Source organism: Salvia hispanica, chromosome 4 (assembly GCF_029641045.1).
Source record: "Salvia hispanica isolate PSC_SH4W2 chromosome 4, Shi_PSC_v1, whole genome shotgun sequence".
Classification (NCBI taxonomy): Eukaryota; Viridiplantae; Streptophyta; class Magnoliopsida; order Lamiales; family Lamiaceae; genus Salvia; species Salvia hispanica.
In genome coordinates this window covers 58,425,982-58,441,983 of record NC_142695.1, presented here as the reverse complement: position 1 = coordinate 58,441,983, position 16,002 = coordinate 58,425,982, and the positions used below count along the sequence as shown (strand labels likewise).

Here is a 16,002-nt window from a genome sequence, read left to right as displayed (position 1 = left end):
GCCCAAAATGAACTTAATATAAATAGGAGAATAAATGAGACGGAATCATCATTATTTCATTCACATGAAATTTTCGTCCCTTCTCTCTAGGAAGGAGAACGAAATTTTCAGCTCCTCCTCCGTGAGGAATTTTCTGTCTTCTTTATTCGAGTCCTAGTATTTTGATGAGATCAGCCCACCCTGATATCGAGATACAGTTCGGGAACCAGAGAGAAGATCTGTGGTCTAGTATTGAAGATCATCACGTGGAAAATGCGCGAGCAATCGACGATTCTTTGGAGAATCAAAATCGGTAACCCTAAACGGTAGAAATCATGTTTAGGATTTATATTTTCTAAGCATGAATTATTTGCGTTCTAGCATGCAATTATCTGTTTAACATGTGAATGCATTAATCGCATAATCGGTCAAATAGATCCTTATCTGATTTATTTGTTTTGTACAAGTCTTTCGTTGTGCAAGGGGCACCAAACCCCAACAGAATGATATGCTATATATACTTTATGTGGACTCCTTATGTGAGCACCACTCTCGTTTGACACACGATTAGCGTTGTTCGTTTTGATTTATCAATTTTATTTGATTCTAATACATTAAAAAATGTTATTGCAATTTTTAATTTCACAAAATCCATAAAATTCAAAGTTTGATTTGCTCGCTTTCCTTATAATTTCAAATAAATGAATAAAATAATAAATTAAGCTTTGATTTTTATGAATTCTGTGAAATTAAAAATTGCAATAACATTTTTTAATGTATTAGAATCAAACTAAATAGATAAATCGAAACAAACAACGCTAAACGTGTGTCTAACGAGAGTGGTACTTAGCATATCATTCCTCTATATCGATATACGGTATGATATACCATAGTAATGATACGGTAAATATCAAAAATTTATAATACTGAATTTCCGGTATACTGAAAAATATGGTAAGGTATAGGTATAGTATTTTCTCCTACCGTAATTTTTGGTACCATATGCAATATGACATTCTCCGTGCGGTATAACATACCTAACCAACCGCTACTTGTGTATGCAACCTCTAAAATAAGATGAAGTTCACTCTAAATATTTTATAAATTAATACTACACTATTTTCTCCCCTCAAAGAATAGTTACTACTTTTGAGATACAATATTTTAATATATATCTAAAAGAATTTCATAATTTTAGCATACAAAATTTTGTATGCTATCTTTTCTTGCTTATCACATAAACAATATTCTTGGATAAAATATATGGTGTGACGAAACTTGTCCAATTGGAAAATGTTGAAATTGGTGGCCAAAATATATTAAATATTCATTTTCTTGACAATTACACAGACAACGTTGGGCAAAATATAATTGAATTCAAGGAAACGTGAAAAGTGAAGTAGTTGTGAATGTCGATTGTTACAAGTTAGATAAGTAGCTGCCTTAGGCATTCTTGATATTAATTACAACTCACATGCTCTAAATGATATGAACGATCGATCTATTGGTTGGAGGAGAACATATTTATTGATAAAGTTGCGACAATATGTGAAAAAAAGTAGTCACGAATCTCGCTTGTTATAAGTTAGATAAGTGTTTGCCTTATTCATTCTTAAATTTTCATTTACAACTCATACATGCATCTAACGAAATTTGAAAACATCGATCTATTGATAAAAAGGGAAACAAAGTGCCCTATTGACTAAGTTGCACTTCGCCATCTCCTTCTTCATTCTTGTTGCAACTTAATTAGAGGGTAATAAAATAGTGGTCGTGAACTATAAGTTCGACAAGTCCCTATCTTTTCTGTGTTACGACTCGCACATCGACACACATCTGAGTTGACTATACCACTGTAATTTATCGGTCAGAGGGGAAGCGATTTACTCTGTTAAGTGCGCTTTGTCATCCCCTTTTTCATTCTTATTGCCACGATATGTAAAAATGTAGTAGTGAATCTCGTTTGTTACAAGTTAGATAAGTGGCACTTGCATTCGAAGTGACTTGAATCTCACGATCCATTGGTTTCGAGGGAAATGACTTACTGACTAAGTTGTATTCCTTATTGCTTTTTTCATCCTTCTTGTTTAAATTAATTGAATCTAATAAGAGAAATACATACATTGCCACAAGAAATTAAGAGCTGACTATTGCCTCCTTATCCTAGTCGATCATTCAGAAATCAACCCAATTATTGTGAATCATGAATCACGAGTTGAATTTAATGTATATATATATGTATGTATTTTAAAAAAATATAGTAATATAGATATGCATGAGCAATTTTAAGATTTGTAGTTCTTTTTACGCAACATTTTATTAATGAATAATATCTGGAAATTTTGCTATATGAATTTTTTTATTATGATTGTTCGCCAATAGTTCGATAACATTAGGCCATCCACAATCCTTGAGCACCACATTTCACCTATTTTATATATTTCTCATCTCCTATCTTAATTATAAGTTGCAACTATTCACAATCCTTGAGCACTACAATTCACCTACAAATAAATAAAAATATTAAAATTTCATCAAAATATGATTTGTAGAGAAAATTGAAATGAATAGAGTTTTAGCATAAATGAAGTGAGGTATCATGTATTTATAGATTATAAATATAATTCAAAAAATATATAAAAAGATAGTATCGTTAATGGCACGATATTGAAGTTTTGGTACTACTAATTAGTTTTTGATGTGATTAAATAAGTAAATTTTAATTCTTCAATTAAATGTCATATAAAATACATTAACTCATTTTAAAAGGCTTTGTAGGTTGTAATTTTGTGGAAATTTACCCCATTATCCATCACTTAATTAAACAATAAAATTAATTAAGAATTATATATGAAAGTTAAAATTGTTTGTGAAATAAAAATTTCTAATCACGTAGCAAAAACCTAAACTTAAGAAAAAAAATATACTCCAATGAAATATACTACATCTGTCCCTGAAAATTTGATACATATTATCATTTCGGTCCGTCCTGAAAATTTGATACACTTCACTTTTACCATTTTTGGTAGTGGACCCCATATTCCACTAACTCATTCCTACTCACATTTTATTATAAAACTAATACTTAAAAATAGGACTCACGTCCCACCAATTTTTTCAACTCACTTTCCATTACATTTCTTAAAACCCGTGTTGGGTCAAAGTGTAGCAAATTTTGGGGGACGGAGGTAGTAATAAACATCCACCAATAATATTTTTTATAATAATAACATTATTGAAGCAAGTTTAGGTAAAGGTATTTAAAACCAACTAATTGTTTATTTTAATTTCCCTTTTCTTTTTGTTGAAATTAATAAAGAAGATCATCGAATCAGAGTTGATGAGCTAGAAGATAATTGGTTGTCTGTTGTTTGGAGTTCTTATATCGTGATATCATTTATGGGTGTTTATTTTCATAATTGATAATTAATACAGAACATTGATTAACTTTTATCTCAATTACCAGTATTTCTCGAATAACATTTTGTCAATGTAAGAAAAATCAAGCAAATATACACGTCAAGAAAAAAAAAACTCAATAAAACAATGAGTCCCAAATTAATATATACCCACCGAATTAAAATTGAAAAGTTTTAAAAATAATAAATCGTTATTATGAAATACTAATAAACATTCTAATGATAAAATTATTGACAAAAAGCTATTGACCGTAATTAACATGCAATTACCGAATAAACCAAAAAAGACTAGAGCATCTCCAAATGCGCCCTTCCCGTCGGACGTCGGAGAGGCTTCCGGGAAGGGCGCCCGGGATGTCCGCCATTAGAGCGTGGAGGGACGGACGCAGGAGGGGCGCGGTCGTCGGCGGAAGGGCGTGCGGACGTCCGCCATTGCGGCGACTCGCGGACGTCCACCTTTTTTTTTTATTTTTTTTTATTTTAAAAAAACTCTATATATACGGCTCGAAATTTTAATTCCATAACATAAATTGAATATTTGTGAATTTTTTTTATTCGGGGAAGTCCGCGAGGGAAGGGCGATGAGAAGTCCGGATTATGCAGTGGGAAGTCCTTATGACGTGGCAGGAAGGTGGGAAGTCCTTATGACGTGGCAGAAGGTGTTTTTGGGAAGGGCGGCGGGAATGGCGTAGCATTGGAGATGTAAAACCAAAAAAAAAATTGAGAAAAATGAAATAAAAGGTTAAAGGTGGCATACCATAACTGGAATAGTACCATTAATAGTAAATACAATAATCATTAGTGATCTTAAATCGAAGTTGAATGAATTATATGAATAACTACTATTAAAAAATTAGCATAGTATTAATATTTAATTGTAAATTGAAGTTGGATTATAAATCGAAGTACACGCAAGTGGTAGCACATGGAGTATTAGTTAATTGTAAAATAAGGTTTGATTGAAAATTGAAGTTCACAAAATTAGCAAATTATTTATTAATTGTAAACTATGATTGGAGGTATGTCGAAGTACACACGATCAATTATATCACAATTAATGACAAATTGTGAGAAAATCCATGAATTTTACTCCAACTTTGAATTTGTTTTCAATTATCTCGCATGTAGAAAAAATCTGGTCGTTTACATGTAATGTAATGTTGATTGTTTTCAACCACACAACGTCATTTTTTTTATAAATAGACGAGACATCAATTAATTTCATGGCGGAGACATCCACATAATCATTGTTGAATAATTGTGAACAAATTTATATTTGTTCACAAACTTATATCTAAAGGTATATCTAAAGTTGTATGCGAAATAGACTAAAATTTGATCAAACTTCATATTTTTTTTCTCTGACAATTTGCCTTAATAATTAATTGTTAATTGAAGTACACATAGTGATGGTGCATTGGCGCCTATAAATACCTATCCAGGACTCTTTCATCTTCTTCATTCACATCACTCCAAGAGAGAGAGATTGAGAGAGAGAGAGCTACATTCACACAAAACTGAGAGAGAGAGAGAGATGGAGAGCAAATTGGTGAAATGGGGTTTGAAGAATGAGAAAGAGGGTGGTGTGAGTGTGACCAATAGAGATTTGATCAAAAAAATAAGTGAAAATCTTAACAAAAATGATCCAAGATCAATCATCAACCTTGGCAATGGAGATCCAACTCCATTTCCAAGCTTCAAAACAACCCTTGTTGCAGAAGAAGCCCTTCTCAATTCCCTTCACTCCAACTCCTTCAATGGCTATCCTCATCCTTATGGTGTTTCCACAGCTAGAAGGTCTCTCTCTCTCTCTCTCTCTCTCTCATGCATGTTTGATCGTTCTTTGTTATGTCGTCTCGTTTGTTTTATGTATGCGTTGTGGTTGCTGACTTGGTCGATTTCGATTGTACTTGTTTTTTGATATGGTACAACGTGTTGAAGTAAAAAATACGACGAGCTAGCAGTATAATACTCCCTCCGTCCCATAAAAATATGGGCAATGGGTACGGTACGAGAATTATGACAAAATTGATAAAGTAAGAGAGATGAAGAGAATGATAGTTAAAGTAGGGTTAGTGGATAGTGTGACCGGTATAATTTAATTGATATAACTTTCTCAAAATGGAATGCACATATTTTTGTGGGACAGACGAAAATGGAAAGTGCACATATTTTTATGGAACGGACGGAGTACGATAAAGAAGTAACTCGAAATATAGAAGCGGACATTGTATCTAGAAATATTGCATAAAATAAAAACTGAAGCAAACAAACAACATATATTTCATAAAAAAGGCTTTGAGTGTTGTTTTTTTTATCTAAAAATGGATTGCATGTTTGATCATTTCTAACACATGTTACACATGGTACATGCATCTCTCAATATTAGGCACAATGTGTTACTTAACCTATATACCATAATAAGGTCAAAATTGGAAACAAAGAATAATGTTGATTTGAGATTATATCCAAAATTTCTTGTCACATTTATATTGGTTTATATAAATCCTAGGGCTGTTGCAAATCATTTGAGTGGAGATCTTCCGCACAAGCTGTCTGAGGATGACGTGTTCATAACCTCGGGGGCGAGCCAGGCGATCGAGCTCCTGCTCACGATCCTGGCTCGCCCCGGGGCCAACGTCCTCCTCCCACGGCCCGTGTTTCCGCTTTACAAAGCACGTGCCGAGCTCGTGGGGCTAGAGGTCCGCCAGTTCGACCTCCTGCCCCAACGGGACTGGGAGGTCGACCTCGACGCCGTCGAAGCCATGGCGGATGATGGGACCATTGCCATGGTGGTCATCAACCCTGGCTACCCTACTGGAAATCTTTTCACATTGGAACATATGCAAAAGGTATGTAATTGTGTAACATGGCTTACAATGTTGAAAGTAACAATTAACTAAATAATTAGTTGATGTGACAATTGTATAAAATCATTATAGTCAAGAAACTTAGTCATAAATGGGTACTAAATTTGTTAATGCTTAAAATGGTAAGTGTTAGTTAGGTGTTGTGGGATTGGGAACCATATGTGTGATTCAATTAATGTCATCAAAAGTTGATTGCAAATTTTAATGCTTAAAATGTCATAAATGGGTACAAAATTTGTTAATGCTTAAAATGGGTACTAAATGTCATAAATGGGTACTAAATTTGTTAATGCTTAAAATGGGTACTGAATGTCATAAATGGGTACTAAATTTGTTAATGCTTAAAATGGGTACTAAATGTCATAAATGGGTACTAAATTTGTTAATGCTTAAAATGGCGATGACTTACTTACGTGCACTACACCATAAATCGGATTATAATATAAACAAATATACTGAAATTATATATTTTTTTTGAAATCACAAAAATGGTTAGTTTTATTTAGAAATTTTGTTTTGAAGATTGCTGAAACTGCGCAAAGGAAGGGGATTATTGTGATTGCAGATGAAGTTTATCGACACATTGTTTTTGAAAGTCAAGAATTTATACCAATGGGGATTTTCGGATCCCTAACTCCCATCCTGACCGTTGGATCACTCTCCAAGAGATGGCTCATCCCGGGCTGGCGCTTCGGTTGGATCGCGGCTTCCGATCCCAACCGGCTCCTTAGTACATCGGGGGTTTGATCTCTAAACCTCTCTTTATATATTCTTGATTTTATTTCATTATTGACTAAAAACATTTTTAAAAATATTTTGTATCAGATCATTGAATCCATTCAGAAATATCTATGTATGACATCTAGCCCTGCTACCCTAATTCAGGTACATATATATATAGCAAAAATTAGTCTCTCTCCATTTTTATACACTCTTTCTCTACTTAAAATATACGAACCACTTTTATCAAAACTCGTGTCGCACCCATTGGATATATTTTAAGGGACAGATGGAGTATTATTTGATGATTGTATATCGACGTGTACAGGGAGCGATTCCAGAGATCTTCGAGCGGACACCGACCGATTTCTTTGACAAAATTGTTGTCACTCTTAGAGAATCTGCAGAGAAATGCTACCGACTTACCAATGAAATCCCATGCATAACTTGTCCCACCAAACCTCAAGGATGCATGTTTGTCATGGTAATTAATAGATAAAAAAAATTGCATTAATATACTCCACAATTCAAGTTTTTCCTATATCCCATAAGAAAGATGATAGATCATAATAATAATTATTACATTATGGTTTATGATTTTGCATCTCAGATAAAATTGAATGTGGCTATGTTGGAAGGGATTGTAGATGAATTGGATTTTTGTTGCAAACTTGCTAAGGAGGAATCCGTCATACTTCTCCCAGGTGATAACACGTGTTACTGTTACATACTTTATGTGAGCGTAATATTTCTCTATATATGTTATCATTACAAAAAAGTTAAAACTCGTTATATATGTGCAATATTTTGAAAGTCGGAGAAAATTGCAAATTCAGGGATTGGCGTAGGGCTGAAGGGTTGGATGCGAGTAACATTTGCCATTGAGCCTTCATACATAGATGATGCATTTGGAAGAATCAAAGCTTTTTCCCGAAGGCACGCCAAGAAATCATACAGTAATGGCTCTTCATTTACCTCGTAGTCGTGGTAACTCGAATCTCTGACCCAGAAAGAGAGTCAATTCATCCTATTGTGTGTTGTGTGTTTGATCTTGCAGGGTTTGAGTCATTTAAATTCTTCTACATTTTACAAATCATTTTGTATTTTGCTTTGATTTTCATCAAGTGTGACGTGAACATGTGATAAAGTTTGTGTTGTGCTAAAGTATTGTGATTTATAACTTATTTTTCGATTTCTATAGTAGTGTCACATGCCTTTATCCACAACACAAAAGCAAGGATGAAAAAAATCCATTTAACTTCTTTTCCATTTAATCATATTTGCTTCAGCAAACTATTCAAAAACAAGACATGTTCAGCTGGAAATTCGTCGGAACCTTAGCATTAAACATGTAACGCTCATATCCGGTACATACAGTCTTCCGACTACGTATCATAATACCAGAAAGAGACGGCGCTGGTTGATCTGGTACTGATCACAGATCATTATTGCAATCTGATACATGTGCAAACAATCAGTATATATTTCGACCAAATTACTAAGCATTCATAGCATACATGAGGCATACTTCGAGAATAACTAAAGCAGGGGAAGATGGTATTTAGGCATGTTCGTTAAAAGATATTCGATAGTTCCTGTGTCTGAATACAGTACAGTTGGGTCTTCTCAAGCTCAAACAAGACTTTGGCTTCGAAAGATCATCACACATCATCATTGCAAGCTGATTCAGTAATGGTAAAGTATAAGTTGAAAACGCAGATGGCATTGCTCTAAGGAGTTCTAAACTGCGTTAATCACACGTACTTTACTAACACAGTTAAGAGACATAATATTATTGAGAAATAAAGAAGCTGATGGAAGAATACGCGAAAAGCAAACACATAAACCTAATTAACATAGTTAGGCAATGCGCAATTTGATTAAGGAAGACGCATATCTGAGACATGGGCATTCGAGAATGAAAAGGGTGAGTGGTGAACAGATAAGATGTGTAGTAGAAATCTACAAATGAGAGTTCCATAATTTCTTAACAACGGGGAATACGAGTCTTTATTCATGTAACTTAAGCATTGTCTTCTTGTAGGTATGTTCTAAGGAAAAAGAATCGAAGTAATCCCTCTTTGCCTTGCCATCTTCATCTAGTCTTGTCAAGGCCTACAACAGGAAGAAAGAAGCAGGGACTTCTTTATCAAATTAAGGAAATAGGCATGTCAAAGATAGACATATGATACTACTCAAAAGGATTATTTGTATAAAAGTCCTCAAACTGAATGCAATCTAAGTAGCTATCGTGTTCTAGAAAGTTGACCGTGCCACTAAGGGGGATTTAGGATATAGAAGGAAACAGCATCACTTAGTTAACTAGCTTTGACTAAATCAATACGTATTCGGTTAAACCATTTTCAGGTGCCAGGAGACTCTTCACAGAGAACTGACTCACCAGGGTTATGAAAAGAGGACAAGGGCAGCAAAAGAGGACGACTCTACATCGCTAGATACCTAAATCAAGACGAAAAGCTATCGGTTAGGCAATCCACCAGCATTGCAATTGTAAGCATTAGACTAAATAGATATCTAAGAAAACAGTTGTGGCTCATGGAGAAAGACTCAGGATTGGAATACAAGAAAGTCTAACGGTTTCTTGAGTGAAATTTCATTCAGCTAGGAAAAAAAAAGCAGAAACATACAGCGGTTGCTCTTCGCACAAGCATTTTCCACGTCAGGAGTCGTTCAAACAACTACACATTTAAGACTAACACGAAAATTCTCAATACACTCTATTATATCTGATTCTCTATATCAATTATCCAACATTTTCTTAAGACTTTAATTCCTACTGCTGTTTATGATTTATATTCATATACGATCACGTATTCCCCTATTCGCACGCACATAAGGTTCGGAGATGAAATTAATTCATGACTTCGTAGTAATATAAACAAGTTCACTATATGAACACATATGCAGCACATCACTCAGAAACAAAGGCAAACCGTTTTCCAGCCACAATTCAAACAAAGGCTAAAATACGCACTAAATCGCAATTCACTAAAAATATAACGAAAATTAATTAAAAAAACAAAAAAAGATCATGTTAAAGTACCTTCAGCGAGCCAACCGTAACCGAATCGAGAGACGGTGAGCATCGATGTCATCAACGCCGAGGCGGTGGCGGTGTGGAACGGCTGCATCGACTCCGCGCACGCGCTCAATTCAGCAGGAGACCTACCGCACACATTCCACAATCATAGAAACGAGCTTAATTGATTGAATTCACGATCACATTATCGCAATTTTCGATAGAGCTCGAATCTATAGATGGAGGAGAGGAGAAATACCGGAATATGCGATGAGCTAGCAGGGGAGTTCTGGAGGGGAGGCGGAACGGCGAAGGGGAGGGAGCGGACTTCGCTTGAGACGCTAGCCTCGTGGCGGCGCTGCGGACGGCCGACGACCGGAAAACGGATCTGGCGGCGGCGATAGCCATTTTCGTTCCTTTTTGTGAATTTGGGAAGGAAATGATGAAAATGGGTTTATTGGAGTTAAAATTGAAGGGTTTTTCTAAAACCCTACTAGTAGTTGTTTTTAAGATGGATTAAATATAAATTCTCTATTATACGGATAGTGACTATGTACATACTTGATCTGTTGATTGAAGGAGAAACGTCTTACTAATTGAGCTGCGACGAATGACTTGAATAGAAACTTCCTACTACTTGACGTTTGCTTCTCTTTGACAGTGATAGTGACTTTGTTCATACTTGATCTGTTGATTGAATCAGAAACGTCTTACTAATTGAGCTGCGACGAATGACTCGAATAGAAACTTCTTACTACTTGACGTTTGCTTCTCTTTGACGATTAATTGGAAGAATAACATCGCATCGCCTATGATTGTTTGAAAAACGTCGCACATCCTAAGTTGTGTTTGATCGTTAACGATTGATTGGATGGAAAGCGTCTTGCCAACTAAGTTGTATGGTGACAATTGAATGGATAGAATTCATCTTACCAAATAAGTTGTGCTTAATTATTGATGTTATTACTAGTATTTTCTTTTCAATGAGGAATTTTTGATGTCAAAATGTAATTTTAATATATTTTTCACTTAAATCGTTCAAACCTTACAATTATAGATTTTCTTCGCACCTAAAACACGATCAGTAGCGTATTTATTTTTTTATTTGATAATACAAATATGTAGAATTTATATGAAAGATATAATAATAGTGAAGAAAGCTGTAAAAGACAAAATTTGTATCAAGTGTGAATTAATAGCAGCAACTTATGATATTACTCCGTTCAAGAAAAATACAGAATATATAAACTATACTTTTCTTTGTCACATTAGCAAAATCTTGTTATTTCAATGTAAACAATTGAAATACACAATAAACATTAAAAAAATAATGCAAATCTACGATGCATCTCTAAATCTACAGATATGGGTGAAAAGATGGATCAAAATCTTACAATGTATATTCTTCAATGGTGTATCCACATTGTAATGCATCCCGCCAAAAAATCATTCGACTTCTTTGATGATTCTTCTTTTCCGTAATGGCTTGTTCACGATACTGCCCGGGGCACTGTGAGCTCGCCTCCTTTCATCCTTCTTTCTTTGGGCATCAGTCATGATGCGACGCAGAGAGGCTGCTTTGTAGATTGGCTTGGGCAAGTGTCTGTGCCTGCAACATCGCAATTAAGAATAATAAGTGAGACGCCAACAGCAGAAGACGAGGCATATTTGGACGTGTGGTTGATAGTTCTACAATGGATGTAATGAAGACCCAAATATGAACCAGAGATGATAAATTATTTCTTGATAAAACAGAAATTTGTAAATATTTTAGTAAAACTGGATATACCTGACTATGCGCTTGACCTCAGGGAGATGCTTGTAGCGATTCTTAACAGCCTCCAAATATTCATGGTTTTTACGCTCTCTCGGTAAAAGCTGCAAGTGAGCAAATCATCCAGTTATGACATTCAGTAGCAACAACTTCTGGCTTGCAGAATTGACCAAAAAGGCACCATATTGTGAGTGCACGAGTATCGAAAATTATAGCAAAAAATGAAATGAATTTGACATGTTGCAAGAACATAGGGAAAGATATTCTTGTTTAGAAAACAGAAAATATAGTTGAAAAGAAAGATATTCGTACAACTCCCAGTTGCTCAGATGCTTTGGCCTTCCAAAGTCGAAGGTTTGTGTCATCACTACCAGAGATAATGTAACTTCCATCATTGCTGAACTTAACACAAAAGACCCTATAGATAAGGACAAAAATATGCATTAGAACACATCTAATGTTACAAATGATATGAGGTTGTTCAGTAGTCCTGAATAACAATTCACCTTTGCATTCTCTTAGTGTGATATATTTCTCGGCTGTGACCGCCATTATATTGGAATATTCTGACCTGCGGAGAGAATTAAGGAGATTAGGAGATGTGTCCCAGAGAGAAAATGTAGTGGTTCATCAAATAATAAAGATGAGCTGAATTCTTACAGTTCTATCATAAGATCCAGTAACAAACTCACGGCCAGTTGGTGAATAATCGATATCCATTCTGCATATATACCATGAAAAATTTAGTAAAACAAAATGTTTGAACTGAATAATAAATCAGAACATCAAAATCTAGTAAGACTCGTAAGAAATTAGTAGCTGAGACTTACACTGCAGAAACATGATCTCTGTGTACACATCTTGCCTCATTCATTTTTCGGACATCATAACTATAGCAATTGCAATCTTCATTTGCCTGAATTGACATGATATTTTAATTTACAATCATAGCATTGCAAGATGTATAGTTTCACCAGGGCAGGGAAACTAGCTTGCAGCTCTTAATGCATGCATTTTAACCAAATTTACATACTTAAGAAGTCAGCAAGTTAATGCAGCAGGAGACGATATATGCTGCATGTCGTAAAAGAAACAAAGTCCAAATGGACTCAATAGGTACAAACAAAAAAGTGGATATCCCACCCATGGATATAATATACATAGTTTTCTGTTTTACTCCGAAACTTTTAGCTGCTATTGATTCAAATTAGTAAAGGTTTTCTTAGTCATAACTGAGCATCCAAAACAAACAGGAGAAAAGGAAGATAAGTAGTTGCAGAGTTAGCTTACAGCTGTAAAGTTCATAGGCTCCATTGGGTTCCATGCTATAGAATTTGTTTTTGTCTGTGAAAAAAGAGACAGATCTTTAGGAAATGTAATACGGAGTATAAATTAAAAAGTAGTAATACATGTAAAATAAAGCTGATGAATGTCCATTCAAAACAAAGGTAAACAAACAGATCGCTAAATACGTCCATCATAAAAACCAGCAATGAACACTAATGGAGTTCAGGCTAATAATCCAGCAATGCGGAGCTCTCTTCCAAATCCTAAAAGAGAGACAACGAATGCCTATGTTGGATCCCTATCAAATGCTTTTAACTCTAATCAACACTATAAAATTCTTCAAAGAATTATACTACTGGAAGAAGATGCAGGTATATTACAACCAGGTCTTAACTTTAATACCATAATAAATTTTAAATAAGATTATAAAATGACAGTATTTATTGGCAGAAAGGAACTCAAGTCATCCAATGTTTCAGCATGAAAATGCAACACATTAGTCACTATATTATTAAGAGAGTATGCAACTCAAGGAGAACCAGGGATGGAGCTAGTTAAGAGAAATGATGTATTTCCAATAAATCATAAATTTTTAGTGCAACTTCTTAACCATAACATTTCAGCAGTCCAGGATCTCCCTATAGTGATAAGTGATAGCAACCAACAAATTATTTATATATATGGCCAAAATACTTTAGCTCACACAACTTCTAACCATGGATATAATATGTCGTGTAATAAACCAAAAGGATTATTCACATATTCAAAATACAAAAACCAATTCACTAACCATCATGATCATCTTTCTTGCAAGAGATGACAACCGTAAATCATATATAGTAATGCTACGATCACTGCAATTGAAATGGTGAAACATTATCAGTGTAGCAACCTAAGCATTACAATCATGTCACAATTCAGCCTGTGTGAACATTATGTAATCTAAATAAAATATAGTGCAGTCCTGAAAAATACAGACCTGCCTGATGTTGCTAACACATTTGGTTCTCCTGGATTAAACCGCACGGAAATAACTGTATCTTTTCCCCATTCAAAACTGTTGATTGGCTGAGACCTGATTGTGAAAGAAAGATAATATGTTGGAACCTACTGCATTTTCAAATAACAAAACATAATTTGAACACATTTAAAACCTGTTGTGGTTCCATATGTCTACTTGAGCTCCAGCTGTAGCAAAAAGTTCCCCGTTCTCTTGGTGATCAACACCCCTTAAAGAGAAATATAAAAGAGAGAGACAAGAAAAAGGTTCTTCAAATCAAGAGCTTTAAAAAGCACAAGCAGATTATGTTATGCATATTAGTTTATTCAAACATAAGACATTTCATGTAAAAGCTAACCAAATTTACCAGAAGGCACTTTTCCAAACATAGGTTGCTAGTGGCTGCCAAAAAAAAAACAAATCCAAATGTACTTGTTTAGGTGAACAGAAGATAGCTAGGAAACTGAATTGAGATAATAAAAAAGATAAATAGAAAATATTAACCTTGGCATCGTTATCCAATGAGTCATCTTGGGTGTGAGAAGGAAGAGGAACATTCCAGAGCCTGACACTGAAAAGTAAAGAACCAGTCCACCAATGTCAAAAGAATTCCTAACCAATCCAAAACAGTTCGAGACATCAAATAAAAAGCCTTACGTAGAATCAGTCCCACACGACACAAGAACACGACCATCCGTTGATGCCGTGAGACCCCGAACTGCACCTTGGTGACCAGGAAACTGGCATACTGTCTGCCTGATAGCACATCAAACATACATTTTCCAGGCATAAACAATTATTAGTATCCTACAAATGCATTCACCAAATGTTACGGTTGAGAATGGTCGATCTACATGCTAAGAGGCAATATACGGAAAAGAAACACAATTCTAAATAGATATCCTAAGATTAGCCAATAACACCACATGTGAAACAAGAGAGAGGCAGTTCTGTTGTTCGTATTACCTAGTGGCCAAATCCCAAAGACGAACATCTGCAGATGGAAACAAAGTATCATGAGCGTTTAGTTTCTAATAAAAAGACAATTCATCACTTAAAAAATAGCTCAAAACACCATTTGTCATCTTCAAACAACAAATCAAGCAATTTATTCTTCTGTAATTTGTTCCATTCCAATAGAGTAAACTGCATATCAAAATCAAAATACAGACAAATTTGGAAACAATAGCACACCTCCATCCATAGAACCCGAGAAAAGCCACTTCAAATTAGCTGGATTCTTAGCCATTGCCGAGACCGCATCAATGTGCCCATCCATAGCCCCAATGAAAGGCCGCGCAAATATCTACGACACAAAAATTCACACAGATTAGGTCAATTACCAATCGTCCAATCCAATCCTAAAAATAAGTAAATGTAACACTCAAAAATCCGAGGAGAGGGCGAGCCAACCTTATCTAATTTAGCTGCATTAAGAGCACGAACATACTCGACGGCTTTCTCCTGCGTCCGAAGGGTAGGATCGAAGTTGCGGAACACTCTCTGGCAAAAATTCAAAAATATCAATCTGCGCCATAGGAAAATCGGAAATTGGCTTGAGAAAAGCGCAGAAAAGGAGGAAACCTGAAGATCCTGACTTCGTTCTCGGGTGAATTCATCTGTAGAGCGAGAAATCACTTTCACCTTCATTGTGTGTGAAGTGCGTCTGTAATTTAGTCGAAGCTCATAAACCCTATAGCTTAAACCCCATGGAGAGGAGAGATTATATTAGAATAGCGTTTTATATGTCGGATGCATAAAGCGCTATTGCATTATTTGCCACAAATAAACAACTATTGAAACTATTTCCTAATTAAAATTTGTTTAAGCATTAATATTTCCGATTTTCGATTTCCGGTTTTCCTATGGGGCAGATTAATATTTTATGAGCGGCACGGATTTTAATAAATGTT

The 16,002-nt window shown here is 35.0% G+C and overlaps 3 protein-coding genes across 9 annotated transcripts; 1 reads left to right on the top strand and 2 right to left on the bottom strand.

Annotated features, from left to right (window-relative positions):
- Positions 1-4,866: 4,866 nt before the first annotated feature.
- Positions 4,867-8,184, top strand: LOC125187248 (nicotianamine aminotransferase 1-like). Its single transcript, XM_048083803.2, has 7 exons — positions 4,867-5,195; positions 5,911-6,250; positions 6,791-7,009; positions 7,094-7,153; positions 7,317-7,472; positions 7,599-7,692; positions 7,825-8,184. The coding sequence occupies exons 1-7, from the start codon at positions 4,933-4,935 to the stop codon at positions 7,968-7,970; spliced, it is 1,278 nt and encodes a 425-aa protein (XP_047939760.2). The 5' UTR covers positions 4,867-4,932; the 3' UTR covers positions 7,971-8,184.
- A 44-nt stretch (positions 8,185-8,228) lies between these two features.
- LOC125192470 (protein NUCLEAR FUSION DEFECTIVE 6, mitochondrial-like) lies at positions 8,229-10,498 on the bottom strand. 7 transcript variants are annotated; one of them, XR_007171402.2, is made up of 4 exons: positions 10,288-10,498; positions 10,053-10,174; positions 8,517-8,669; positions 8,229-8,443 (listed from the first exon to the last, which is right to left on the bottom strand). XR_007171402.2 is itself a non-coding variant. In XM_048090049.2 (3 exons), exons 1-3 carry the CDS (start codon positions 10,434-10,436, stop codon positions 8,424-8,426), a joined length of 291 nt encoding a protein of 96 aa, XP_047946006.1. In that variant the 5' UTR covers positions 10,437-10,498; the 3' UTR covers positions 8,229-8,423. The 7 variants fall into 7 exon arrangements, 3 of the variants coding, with proteins under 3 accessions (XP_047946006.1, XP_088925667.1, XP_047946007.1); XR_007171404.2 differs by lacking the exon at positions 8,517-8,669 and adding an exon at positions 9,390-9,448 and having other exon boundaries at positions 10,288-10,497; XR_016137517.1 differs by lacking the exon at positions 8,229-8,443 and adding an exon at positions 9,390-9,448 and having other exon boundaries at positions 8,452-8,669; positions 10,288-10,497.
- A 695-nt stretch (positions 10,499-11,193) lies between these two features.
- LOC125196201 (uncharacterized) lies at positions 11,194-15,800 on the bottom strand. Its single transcript, XM_048094618.2, has 17 exons — positions 15,674-15,800; positions 15,503-15,592; positions 15,284-15,395; positions 15,056-15,083; positions 14,747-14,845; positions 14,594-14,660; positions 14,457-14,491; positions 14,244-14,318; positions 14,069-14,164; positions 13,880-13,943; positions 13,093-13,146; positions 12,633-12,718; positions 12,463-12,523; positions 12,309-12,373; positions 12,115-12,220; positions 11,818-11,906; positions 11,194-11,637 (listed from the first exon to the last, which is right to left on the bottom strand). The coding sequence occupies exons 1-17, from the start codon at positions 15,737-15,739 to the stop codon at positions 11,475-11,477; spliced, it is 1,356 nt and encodes a 451-aa protein (XP_047950575.2). The 5' UTR covers positions 15,740-15,800; the 3' UTR covers positions 11,194-11,474.
- Positions 15,801-16,002: the final 202 nt, after the last annotated feature.